The following is a 13,143-nucleotide window of genomic DNA, read 5'->3' as shown; positions in this document are numbered from 1 at the left end:
CTCACCAATAAAAAGCAGACTTGGGTTGAAAGTGATCACAACAACTTGCAGATGTTGTTAAATGGCTTAACATAGGCATGAAACAATCCCGAGAGTAAAATTAGAACATCAATGGGACAAGGGCTTACTCTGATATCAATGTAATGAATAAAGGGAGAGTCCCCCACCCTCTCCCCCTTTGTCGTCTTGAACATGTTAATCCAATGGTTCCAATTCCCACTCGAGCCATGTCAGAAGATTATCATGAATGTCAGGGGCTTCCACTTAGCCATTTAGCTTCCATCCCCACACTACACCATGATGGTAAATTGGCCTGGATTTAAGTGTGAGTGGGAATGAAACATTAGTCTTAAAGCCTTGCAGTCTCTCCCTCACTCTCTCTCTCTCTCTCTCTCTCTCTCTCTCTCTCTCTCTCTCTCTCTCTCTCTCGCGCACACACACACATGCACCCCTTCTTCCCTTACAGACACACACACACACACACACACACACACACGTACACAACCTCCTAACCTATGCGTCATAAGACGTGGACTGCAGTCTGTTGTCTGTTGTTCCATTCTGAGGGCACAGGCATTTCCCTCACTGCCAACACAAAGCAGCCACTATGGCCACTGCACGCTTACTCAGGGCTACATCACAGTGAACTCTTTACCATTGTCAAGGAATCAAAGGGCCAGAGATCCTTACAAACACTCACACACACAAACGAGATCTGTTCCCATCCTCCCTATAGCCTGGTTGTTCAGTGGCAGCCTAAGACCTCAGACCTGTGATTTGGGGCGCTTTTTAGGGTTTGCTTCTAGCATCCCAAATACATTTAGAGTCATTAACAGTTTTAAAGATATTCCATTTGCGTTGCTTAATTATAGCTCTATTTTTAACTGTTTAATGCTCCAGCAGTTGTCCTTTTCTGATGTTGAGTTAGGTTGAGTGTGAGAAATACCTTGGACTAAAATGAACTAAAGTTATACTTAAGTTCAACTTAGAACTCATTATTAGTTAGACATATTCAGAAGTTGATCAGTAGTTTTGTTGCTTTCCATAGTAATTCCTGTAATCATACATTAATGTGTGCTGTGTTCCTCTCAGTACCAACAGCACAGTGAGCAGGGTGGCTTTCTCAAGACCACCTGGCCTGTCAGGAGTGAGTAAAGCTGAAGTATGTTTATAAAAACAGACTCTTCGGGGAGGGAGAAGAGTGAGGCGGGTTGGAAGGAGAGCGGGGGAACGAGGGAAAGCGTGAGCTCTGTGACTTGAAGTTATGTTGCCTGTGCAGATGATGGTCTCTCCTGGCCACCCTAGAGAGAGGATGGCCGTCTTAAAACAGTGCATTTCTCTCAGATCAAATGTGAGAGGAGAGACATTTGGATTAGTCTTGATCTAAGTTTCTAATGTAGGGGATGAATGTTCACATACAGATGAATGATACTTGGACTATGTATGACTCTATGTTACTCTGAGCTGAGCTTGTGTTCACTCTTTCTGTGTATCCTGCTCGCTCCCTCTCTCTGCCCCTCCCCCCTCCCCCCCACGGGCCCAGTTTCCTCTGATGGGTTTGAAGCAGCTGAGAGAGGGTGGTGGTGTGGGGGGTGATGGGTGTGTAGTATCCAGGACCTAAGTGGGTGTCATCTGTGTCACATGACTCTGTGTGCCCTACCCTAACCCCCCCCATGCAGAGCGAAGGCTGGCCTTATCCAATCATTTATGGAATGCTGTTTGTCACTCCGGCTATTTCTGCTGTCTGTCGCTATCGGGCGCGCAGTCCTAACTGTTTGGCAGATGGGAGTCTCTTTTTATTTTCCCCTTCTCTTTCTGGATCTCTCCTCCTCTCTCCCTTCCTCTAATGCTGCCCCTCCTCTCTCTCTCTATTTCTCTCACTCACTCACTCACTCACTCTCTCTCTCTCTCTCTCTCTCTCTCTCTCTCTTTCTTTCTGGAATTAGTCCTCTGAAGTTTTGGTTCGCTGGCAGTGCCTCTCCTGTTACTGTGGTGTGAGCTGTTGCTGCTGCTGCTGCTCTCATTCTTGGTCTTTTCTTTGAGTGAAGGTGGGTGAAAAATTTACAAGAGAGAAGTATAGACACCAAAAGGGGGTTAGGAAGGAGGGGAGATTCATTTGCCTCTTGAGTAGTTTAGCCGTTGGCAGCCCAGGGCTGGCTCAGAAGGCAGAAAGACGAGAGAATGTCCCACCGGCTGCGGTTGTATTTTGGCGCCGGCCGCAGTAACACAGCCCCTGAGCTGGAGGAGCCTGACGACAAAAGCATTGAGGATGGGATGGGGTGCCGCTGCACCGGTGGAGCCATGTCTTTCCAGATGCAGCCAGGGCAGGGTAGGGTGCTCTATGAGGCACAGCCTGCAGGAGACGCCTCGCTCAAGCGTAGCTCCTCCATGTTCATCCCACAGCTCCAAAGTTCTCCTGAGCCACGGCCCACCAAGAGCTCCTCTATGCAGATATCCCTCCAGCGTTCCAGCACACCTGCAGATGATGCGCTTTACCAGGACTGCCCACCTGCATACCAAGAGGAACCTGCCCCCGCCTACACAGAGCCTGCTCCTGGCTGGAATGCCCCACCTGAATACCCACAAAGGATGAGTGTGGAGCACACACACCCTTATACTGAGCCTGCACTCCCAAAGAGGAGAGTGTTTAGTGGGGGGCCTGGCGATATTCAGGATGAATATTCTTCCGGAACCTCCCCTGGGATTAGTATTGGAGGTTTCCGCATCAAGAGAAACTCCCCAGATGGATCAGAGGTCCAGCAGCTAAGGATCCTGCCCTATGGATCAGACAGTCAGACTGGTCCATGCCGCTGGTCTGTCCAGCAGAACTTGGACGGTGACTCTGGGGCACAGAGGCTTGTGTTTCAGCTTCAGCAGGACCAGCCGAGACATTCTGATGTTCAGAAGGAGGCTATCAACCTGGGTTTCATTGGATCTAAGGGAGGACGTGTTGTACGGTACCCCAGGATCCGCCTGGAACGGAGCGCCTCTCAGCCAGTTAAACCCCATGCCATCCCTCGGCGGACTGGGTCCACTCCAGATCTTTTGGGGAGCACCCCGCAGATGGATACTCAAAGTGAAGATGCTAGTGAGGATGGAGCTCAAGGCTGCACATTTAACATTCAAAAGGAGCAGAAACTCAGACAGCCCCAGTTTAAAATCTACTTTAGCCAGGCTGCAGATCACTGTCCAATGTCAGCACAGGATACAAGTTTGAGAAATGGACCAGTCAGGATAAAACCTCAGGTATGCTTAATGACATAACATATCCTTAACACCACCCTGTGTTGCGCGGTCATCGGCTTGCTTTAATGACACAGTGAGTGATCAATTCTGTCCTGCTTTTAAATCTACCATCAGCTATGAAATAATCAATAAATAAATGCTATACTCCCCTTTATATCTAACAGCACTAATCTTATTAAGTGTAGAAAAGGAAGAAACAAGTTTCAGTTGAAATCCAAACAAGATACCAGTCGTAATCTACACACCCACCGCTACTGAAATATGTAAGGTTGATTTGATTAAAGATTTTTCGATCTATAAATGTTTTTTTAAGTGTAGAAAAGGTAAGTAGCCACAATTAGGAGTAAAGGGATGTAGAGGGGAAGTCAGGAAAGGGTTAGCCACATTCTGAAAACTAAAAATGCAATGAAGGTCTGGCCAGGAGTGAGGCTTAACCACACAGGCCTTCGAATGCTGGCCACAGGCATTTGAACTTTTACACACATCGATGGCTTTTCCTGCTCCAGCAAACAGGCATACAGATCTTTCACAGTTTTATTTGAGAGAAATTCGGGCCTTTTGAATCCCGTTTAAAGAGATAGCGCTATATTTGGTCTCCTGTTGAAGTGTTGTTGTTGTTGGTTTTCAGAGTGGTCTGTCTACTTTTGGCCTGGATCGGCGTGGGTTTCTCATGACAGCTGCAGCCATGGTGATTAAGGTCTAAGATGTCAGTACTGGCAAACTGACCGTATGAAATTTAACAAGCCATCAGTAACTCAGTAACAGCAGTGTGTATATAAAAAACCCAGATCATCGTGCAGACTTCTTGAGCTTCTGAAGGCACAAACTTTTTTTCTATCAAAGGCTTTTTCTTAAGCTTACACTCTCCTGTTGCTTTTCTTTTGCATTTGCTGAGGCCAGGCAAGTTTGAAATGAGGTGTTGGACATTTTATTTACTCTTTATTCAGTCTTTTTCTTTATTCAGTATCCTCTTATGACTCCCAACCACGGTCAAAATAGGTTTACTCCTAACCAGAAGGGGTACTGAATAAACACTGTAATTGCCTGAATGTGAGTAGTGTAGACTGCATAGGATGGATGCAGTGCCATGCATGCTATTCTAAACCTTATCAGTGAGGTATACTTATCTGGGACACTTCATATAGCCCAGTGTCATTGCTGCAGAATCTCCTCTCAAATGTAGAAGACATTTTGTTTTCCAATGGTCAGCTTTCTAGTCTACTGTGTGAGAAATTCCACTGCCTCTGGAGTCCTGAAACAGGTGATGTCACTCAAAGCTCCATCTCAGGTTTTCCACAGAAGCTTAAGGAAGCATGGCTGACTATTTCCAGTACCTGTCTGAATGACATTACTGGAAGAGGAGCGGGAAGGCATCCGGATGTCTCAAATGTGCAGAACTCATCAGACCTCTACGTTGGTGTCCCACTTCTGTTTCCTGGACGTGGGTAACAGCAGATATGATGGGAATAGCTTTAGCATTAGCATAGCATAAGATACATTATTTGACAAGCTAACGCTTGATTTGTTATTACAATCCTGCAACAGTTTGAAAGGATAGCACACTCTTGAGAGAAGATGAAGGAGATCAATTATACTTGATCAGAGGCTGTTTTAATCATGTTATTATAATTTCTTCGAGTATTTGCTATAGCGTGTGAAGATGATGGAGAAATGAAAATCTCCTTATGTTACTGACCTGTGGATTACACCTTCCTTCTTTAAGAATTCCACACAAGTACAGTCAGGCGCTACTGCTTCTGTCTACTTTTTAGCCATCTGCAGTTGGCTCATGTACGTACTTGTGTGGACTTGCCAGATGTACTTGCCATTCACAAGAGAGCAGTGGTGATTGCTTTAAGACTGCACGGCTTCCCCTTCATTTTTTTTCCCTTTTAAATGCGTCAGTAGAATATCTCTCAGTATGTAAATATTTGTCACCACTGTTCATTCACATTAATATATTTCCAGAATAGACAGGTTCAGTATCTGTCAGAACAGCCGTACTATTTGTTAGTTTAATTTAACTTGCGTTCTTTTAACCACAATATGCAGTGGAAACAAAACCCATAGGACCTCATTGATGGCAAGCATCATCTCAAAGTACACTTAATTTAGAGGTAGAAAAGATCAATGTTTATTGGATATTTAGCTGTGATCTCATCATTTCGGGACAAGTTTGGACGGTCGGCTTCACTTGAAGTCTGTGAGAGGGATGTGAATGCATTTTATTCAGTTGAAAATATCTCAAGGTTAATAGGACAGTAGTCTTTCATAAATTAGTTTGGTATTGCCTGGACCCACGGCATCTCTGAAGATTGCACAAAGGGGCTGGACAAAGTACATGGCAGCATTCAGCTGTTAAATGTTTCATACAAAGATTTTTAGAATCTTTAAATACATGTTAAATATGGAGGTAGCACACTAGTTTATTCAACTGTAATATACATATATGATTAGCATGTAACACAGTCAGTTGTGTGTTTTTCACATTTACTTTGATGACTTTTTATGAAGACATACGAAGAGTTTGGTGAGCTACATTTGGTTTGCAAGTTAACTGTCAGGTAGGGTGGTGTTATGTGACTAGCTGGCTACCCGGCTTACATTGTGAAAATACAATGCTAGCTAGCTAACTCAAACGTGATTTGATTGCATCATGCTAATTTTGTTGAGTCGCCTACCTACACAGATAACATAAGTTCATGAATTTTGCTGTAAGGGCACCAGCCACCACTGCTTGTACAGACAATATTTACAGGGGGGTCTCCTAATTACTTTAGATCAGGGGTCTCAAGCTAAAATTACCCGGGGGCCGATGAGCGTCCAGTCTTGTCATTGGGGGGCCAGATTTTTACGGTAAACTTTGGGGTGGCCCTTTTTTTTTATGTGGGCCGGATAAAGTTGTTTCGGGGGCCGGAATTGGCTTGCGGGCCTGAGTTTGAGACCCCCGCTTTAGATGATGTCCATCTGCTGACATTGGTGCAGGAAACTGGCAGTGATACTGGGGTTATGTGGCATTATAACTAGGGCTGTGAAATTATTTAAATTTGTTCCGCAATCAATCCTAGCTAATTTACGTACATAGAGCAGAAGAAGAGTGAACCTCAACGCTACTAGTCACGTACTTTCATGCTGCTGACAGTTCTCAGTAAAGAGTGTTAATATCATCCTGCTTGTCGTTATTCTGAAGCTTCACTACACCACACATACCTTGGGATACCCAGGAGCAGGTTGCCCGTTCACAAAATGCTGCAAAGATTAAAATAAAAAAGTTCATAATGGCCTTTTGGGGCGTTTTGTTAAAAAAAAAAATGTGTCGCGCTAAAATCTCAGTGTACCTTGGGTCAGATCTACAAGTCCCGTATGAACACCGTTTCAACATGCTCATCACACCTCAAGGTTGTCTGACCCTCTTCTCTTAGTAGAGGTTGCTCAGGTAGGATTGGACGAGGGGCGTTCTAGGGAGGAGTTTCGCGAACGGTCAATGGTTTATTGGAAGCTCATTCGGCACATGCGTTAAATGAGTTAAAAAAATAAGGCATTAATCCTGTAAATTAATCATAACGCGTTAACGCGTTATTTTTCACAGATCTAATTATAACATAACCTTTTCAGTGATATTGGGGTTATGTGGCATTATAACATAACCTTTTCAGTGATACTGGGGTTATGTGTGATTATAATATAACCTTTTCAGTGATACTGGGGTTATGTGGCATTATAACATACCCTTTTCAGTGATACTGGGGTTACGTGGAATTATAACAACCTTTTCAGTGATAATGGGGTTATGTGTCATTATAACATAACCTTTTCAGTGATAATGGGGTTATGTGTCATTATAACATACCCTTTTCAGTGATACTGGGGTTATGTGGCATTATAACATAACCTTTTCAGTGATAATGGGGTTATGTGTCATTATAACATACCCTTTTCAGTGATACTGGGGTTATGTGGAACTATAACATACCCTTTTCAGTGATACTGGGGTTACGTGGAATTATAACAACCTTTTCAGTGATAATGGGGTTATGTGTCATTATAACATACCCTTTTCAGTGATACTGGGGTTGTGTGGCATTATAACATAACCTTTTCAGTGATACTGGGATTATGTGGACAGAGCTCTTAGATTTAACAACCAAATGGCTAAAAATAACAGCCAGCTTCCTCCATTTGGAGAGTCTCACCCATGTCTTCCGTCTCCTTTGAGCTTTTCTCCCCAGTTTCCCTTTGTTTCTTACTCCTTACCACTGATTTCCCCTTTATCCCAATAGATTTGTGTCTGTGTAATATAGACAGCTGCATATCAAGCATGGCCCCATAGAATTAGGCTGCAGGTTACGTATAGATAAGGATAACCGTATGTTTAAGGAGATATCAAAAGGCTTTATTGTTTGTTAAAATGATTCCTTAAGTACCCCACATCTCTCTGCTTCATCTGTCCTCTACACAGTGCCAGTGTTGTTCAGTATGGTGTTGGTGCTTCTGAAGAATTTGTGACTCAAAGTGCACTCGCTATTATGGACTGACTCATATAACCTTTTATTTATGAATGTCTTGGGTGTAAACTGGAAGAGAAAACAGGACTACTGTGCTAAGTGTTAGTCATGCATATGTCGGTACTGCGAGAGAGAGTCTGGAACCTTTGTTTGTGCAATGGATCTGGAGGCTCCTGAGTCAGCGGAGTCACTTACTGGAAGTTTCTAGTGACTTTGCCAAATACATATAGCTCTGGTTAGCTCTGGTAGGTTTTGTTCTAGATCTACAGTTTGTCTCTTTCTTGATGATTTCTAAGACTCCTCTTCTTTTGCATCGGCCTTAAATGAAAGGTTGTGTCAGAGTCTTGAACAAGAACCAGTCTCAGGGCAGTTTTGAGCTTTCGTTTATTGTCCCTGAATGCAAGTGTTATTTGAATTATTGAATGTATTTATTTTGAGAAGCAAATGTGTGTGATACCATTGTGATCTCATCACCCGGTCTTACCCATTTTACTTTACTACTACTATACTTATACTGTCTGCCTGTATAGGAGTTTGTGTTTGTTTCTTTTTTCACATTGTGCTGAACAGGAGTCACCAATTTTTCAACAAATATCTGGAAGCTTCTTGTTTTCCTTTTTGAGTTTGTATCTTTTTAAAACCACATTTTTGTTGTTATTGCTAAGAACATCATACCTATGATAATCTCCGGCACTCCTGCTCCTGCTTGTGGTCAGACCATAGCTATGATGTTATACTGTGATGACATAGTGCCTCTATGGTTTGAGCTTGAAGGGTTTCTACTGAATACACCTCATTGGATATTGGTTGAGACTTCTTGCTGAGCGGCCCATTGTAAGTCCATGAAGACGTGTGATGTGGCTGTGTGTGCTGCCCCTTGCTCTTCTTAAACCAGTTTGTTCCACATACAGGCACACTTTGGTCTCGGTCGCTCCAAGAATGGGCATGTCAACCCCAGACAGGTAATCCACTCCTCTAGAGTGGTTCAGTCATTTGTCAGTCACACCTGTCAGTCTCACCGTTTTGGTTCAGATGTGGGTGGCTTAACAAATGGGGGATCACCTGATCTTGCGCTCCACCCCTGGTTCTACCCCTCTCTGAGCCTCTCTGGTCCTCTCTGGGTTTCACTCCCTGCTGAAGCATTACCTCTTGGTGCACAAGCTGCTCCTGGCTGTCCATTACCCTGCCGGTCTCTCTCTCTCTCTCTCTCTCTCTCTCTCTCTCTCTCTCTCTTCTCACTCTCTTCCACTTCTGTCTCTCTCTCTCTGCATCCTGCTGATTACACACATTCCTCTGCTGGGTCACACAGGTGTATAATTCCCCTCATCATTGTGGTTTTCCCCTATCAGCCCTTCTGGCACTCAGCCATTCCACTAACTGGCAGCCAAACATTTGGATAGCGCTTCACATATTGACCTCGCTCTCTCTCTCTCTTTCTCTCTGCCTCTTTCTTTCTCCATTCTCTATATCAAAATCTTTCTGTCTCTTTTAATCTATTACTTTTTGCAGACAAGAGATGACTTTCTTGGACAGGTTGATGTACCTCTTAATCATTTGCCGGTGAGTACACATTTGTTCTGTTATGTATTGTGTGGATTTTTGCTTTCTGTCAGCTGTAAGAAGTTACAACAAGGCAGTATCAGGGAGTGAGACAACATGATGGAGAGCTTTAGGGATCATCCTCATGGTGTCGGGTAGGCAGTTGTTTGTAATTAGATGTCCCTTATGCAGGGAGCACCTCCCTGTACGGAGTGGAAAGAAGGCCAAGTGGAATGTAAACAGAGGGGCAGGTCGTAGACAGGGCTCCCTTGAGCCCAGCCGGCAATCAGACTTGCAGGCACATTTGCTCTCTCTCTCCCTAAAACAGCCACAATACAATAAAAACCCTGACCTCTGCTAAGAGGGTCATCAACTGCATTGCAACGATGCAAAGTGAATGCACCAGTACGGGAGTACATATGCAGGCATTTGAAAAGGAAACGTGCCGACTCTGGGGAAGGAGACTTCGTTAACTTAAGTTCAAAGTCAAATTAAGTACGATTAGCAATGCAATGCATCTGCTTGCATGACTTTCTAAAAATTAGGGAATTTTCACCGAAAGGATGATATTCAACTTGGTGACCATATCTTTTTGTGATACTAATTCGCTATGTTGGTGTTAATTACAGACTATGCAGACAATTATAATTGACACAGATTAGCAAAATGGACATCCATCTTGACAGTGATAGTCACTGCTTGCCCATGATTCAAACTGATGAGACATTTTTTTTTTTACTGATTACTGTTTTCTATGTCTGCAGCAAATGCTATGTGATGTAGATAATAAGTGATAAGTTTCCTCTTGTTAGACACGCTGAATCGTGTGATGTTAAAGCCACTAGAATAGATTATGCTATTCCTCACTTCCAAATAAGTCGTGCATTGACATCAAACTCGGTTGGAGTGTATGTTTTATTGTTCTCTATGCTTAACTCTGAAGTGTCACCCATTCCACTGAGGATTGTTGTCAGCAGCGGTGTGGCTATGCACATCCACAAGCCCACAGCACTGGACCAAACTTGGCTTAACACTTTGACAGATGACTGATCAGATGAGATGCTAATGCTAGGTCTAAAGCAGGAGGGATTCACACTTTGGCTGGCCTTTAAAATGGTATTTCTAAGGAAATGTTGGCCACGTCAACACCAACTAAGTAACGACCATGATGTTTTATCATGAATGTTTATGAAACGTGAAATTTCACCCCAGGTAGCTGAGGGGCACAGCATCTCTATGAAACTGTTTTTAAAGCGACTACAAATGCATCAATGAAATAAAATGAAAAGCCTTTATTGTCATTGTATTTGCGTACAACAAAATGTGTAGCGCTGCTCCTGTTGATGCCACAAGGGACAACACATGACAACACAACAATACAATACACTAAAAAGAAAATATGTAGTAATGTATTGAGTAAAATGTTTCATGGCTTTGTTTATTTTAACCTCTGTTTAATGTAAAAAAAAAAAGCATGGTTAGTGTACAAATCTTGAAATGTAAAAATTATAAAATATTTCATTTTAAAAGTACTTCAACTGATAGATTAATCAAAAACATAATCCACAGATTAATCGAATATCAAAATAATCGGTCATTACAGCTCTACACTATTGAAAGCTAGCTAACTTTTTAGCTGAATGGTAGCGTCTTCACATTCTGACATTTTCGCAGGTTTCGACCTGCAGCACAAAACGACATGATATACAGTGCCCTCCACAAATATTGGCACCCCGAGTGAATATGAGCTAAACAGGCTATAAAAAAATATGTCTTTGCTCTTTATCCTCTTGGTCTTTCACTCAAAATATTCACAAAAATCTGACCTTTTCTTTGAAGTAAAATTGTTGAAAGAAAAAAAAAACTGTTGACATTAAATCAATATTTTCCCCCAAAACATGTGTGCCACAATTATTGGCACCCCTAGAAAAATCTTTAATTCAAATATAAGTATGAAGTACAGTGAGTGTTTGACATTTTTAAGTTCACCTGTTTGATAAGGAACTCTTATGAGGTCAACCATGACTTCCAGTTCCACTAGCGTACAAATATGAAGTGACACAGGCCAAATTCCATAAGTCATTCATCACTATGGGAAAGACCCAAATAACACAGTGACGATGTGCGACGAAAAGTTGTTGAGCTGCACAAATCAAGAAATGGACACAAGAAAATCTCTAAACAGTTGAAAATACCCATTTCCACTATCATGGAAATAATTAAGAAGTTTAAAGCGACAGGAGATGTTAAGAATCAGCCTGGAAGAGGACGTGTCTGTACATTGACCCCACGCACCGTGAGGGTGATGGTTCTACTGGCAAAATAATCTCCAAGGATCACAGCTGGAGAATTGCAGAGGTTAGTTGAGTATTGGGGTCAGAAAGTCTCCAAAACTACCATCAGACGCAACCTACATCACCACAAGTTGCTTTGGAGGGTTGCCAGAAAAAAGCCTCTGCTATCAATCAACAACAAACAAAAGCGCCTACAGTTTGCCAAATGTAAGTCAGACTTTCAATGGGACCGAGTTAGATGAGTCAGATGAGACCAAAATAAAGCTTTTTGGCAACAAATATCAAAGGTGGGTTTGGCGTAGACAGAAAGCTAGCCATATAGAAAAGCACCCCATAACCAATGTGAAGTATAGTGGCGGATCTTTGATGATGTAGGGCTGTTTTTCTTCCAAAGGCCCTGGACATCTTGTTAGGATACATGGTATCATGGACTCCATCAAATACCAGCAGATAGTAAATGAAGACCTAACAGCCCCCTCCAGTAAGCCTTAAAATGGGCCGTGGTTGGACCTTCCAGCAGGACAATGATCCAATGCACACCTCAAAATCAACACAAAAATGGTTCACGGACCACAGAATAAAGGTTTTGCCATGGCCATCACAGTCCCCTGACCTAAACCCCATAGAAAATCCGTGGGAAGAACTGTAGCCAAGTCTACAAACTTTGACCTCAGATTCTGAAGGATCTGGAGAGATACTGCATGAAGGAATGGTCTCAGATCCCGTGCCATGTGTTCACCAACCTCATCACGCATTATAGGATAAGACTTAGAGTTATTATCTTGGCAAATGGAGGCTGCACAAAACATTACATTAAGGGGTGCCAATAATTGTGGCACAAATGTTTTTTGAAAAAATGTTTTTTTAAAAATGTTTTATAATTTTACTTCAATGAAAAGGTAAGATTTTTGTGTATATTTCGAGTGAAAGACTGAGAGGATAAACAGCAGACATATTTTTTCATAGCCTGTTTCGCTCTTATTCATTAGGGGCGCCAATAATTGTGGAGGGCACTGTATAGCCTGGGTGACTAGTGAAATTAAATCTCTACTTCACAACCATCAAAATGAGTTGGATGATGTTATGAAAAATAGCTACCTACAAAAACATACCTTAAACGGTTAAACTCTGCCTTGGACATTGGCAACTGAGATTGAGTCCCTCTTCTATTGAGATTAGTTTGTTCACATTAAACTATAAATGATCATTTAAAATAACTAAAAAAAACACTAACATTATAATATTAACTTGCTTCACAAAGTCAAGCACATTCATCTCTTTTTGTAGCTTCTCAGACCAATGCATGGTATTGTCTCTCCACTCTGGCAGAGCACAAAGTCCTCTGATTCCTCAGAAGCCACTAATGACAGGTCCTCCTCTGCCATGACTGTACAACCTGCGGGCAGTTAAATATGTAACAGGAGAGGGCTGTTGTGTAAGAACTCAGTGGATATGATCCAGTGGCCCACCAACCCTCGACCAGTTGGTTGTCATTTAGCTTTTATACTGTGGGGATTTGAATATCTGTTGGACTTTTAATGCTGAAGAATCTGAGGTGA

At 42.5% G+C, this 13,143-nt stretch overlaps 1 protein-coding gene across 11 annotated transcripts in view; it reads left to right on the top strand.

Annotated features, from left to right (window-relative positions):
- nedd4l (NEDD4 like E3 ubiquitin protein ligase) overlaps positions 1–13,143 on the top strand; it is an 86,622-nt gene that overhangs the window by 43,732 nt on the left and 29,747 nt on the right. For 6 of the 11 annotated variants that reach the window (XM_080847722.1, XM_080847721.1, XM_080847726.1 and 3 more), the window contains exons 1-3: positions 1,786–3,246; positions 3,875–3,934; positions 9,261–9,311. In XM_080847722.1, the coding sequence (XP_080703848.1) occupies positions 2,182–3,246; positions 3,875–3,934; positions 9,261–9,311 (1,176 nt within the window). In that variant the 5' untranslated portion in view covers positions 1,786–2,181. Of the gene's footprint in view, positions 1–1,785; positions 3,247–3,874; positions 3,953–9,260; positions 9,312–13,143 lie in introns of those variants that run through there. The other 5 variants (XM_080847724.1, XM_080847723.1, XM_080847718.1 and 2 more) reach the window with 3 other exon arrangements.

Source organism: Sprattus sprattus, assembly GCF_963457725.1.
Source record: "Sprattus sprattus genome assembly, chromosome: 11".
In the NCBI taxonomy this organism is placed as follows: Eukaryota; Metazoa; Chordata; class Actinopteri; order Clupeiformes; family Clupeidae; genus Sprattus; species Sprattus sprattus.
The sequence above is the reverse complement of the archived record's forward strand: the minus strand, read 5'-3'. Positions and strand labels throughout refer to the sequence as shown.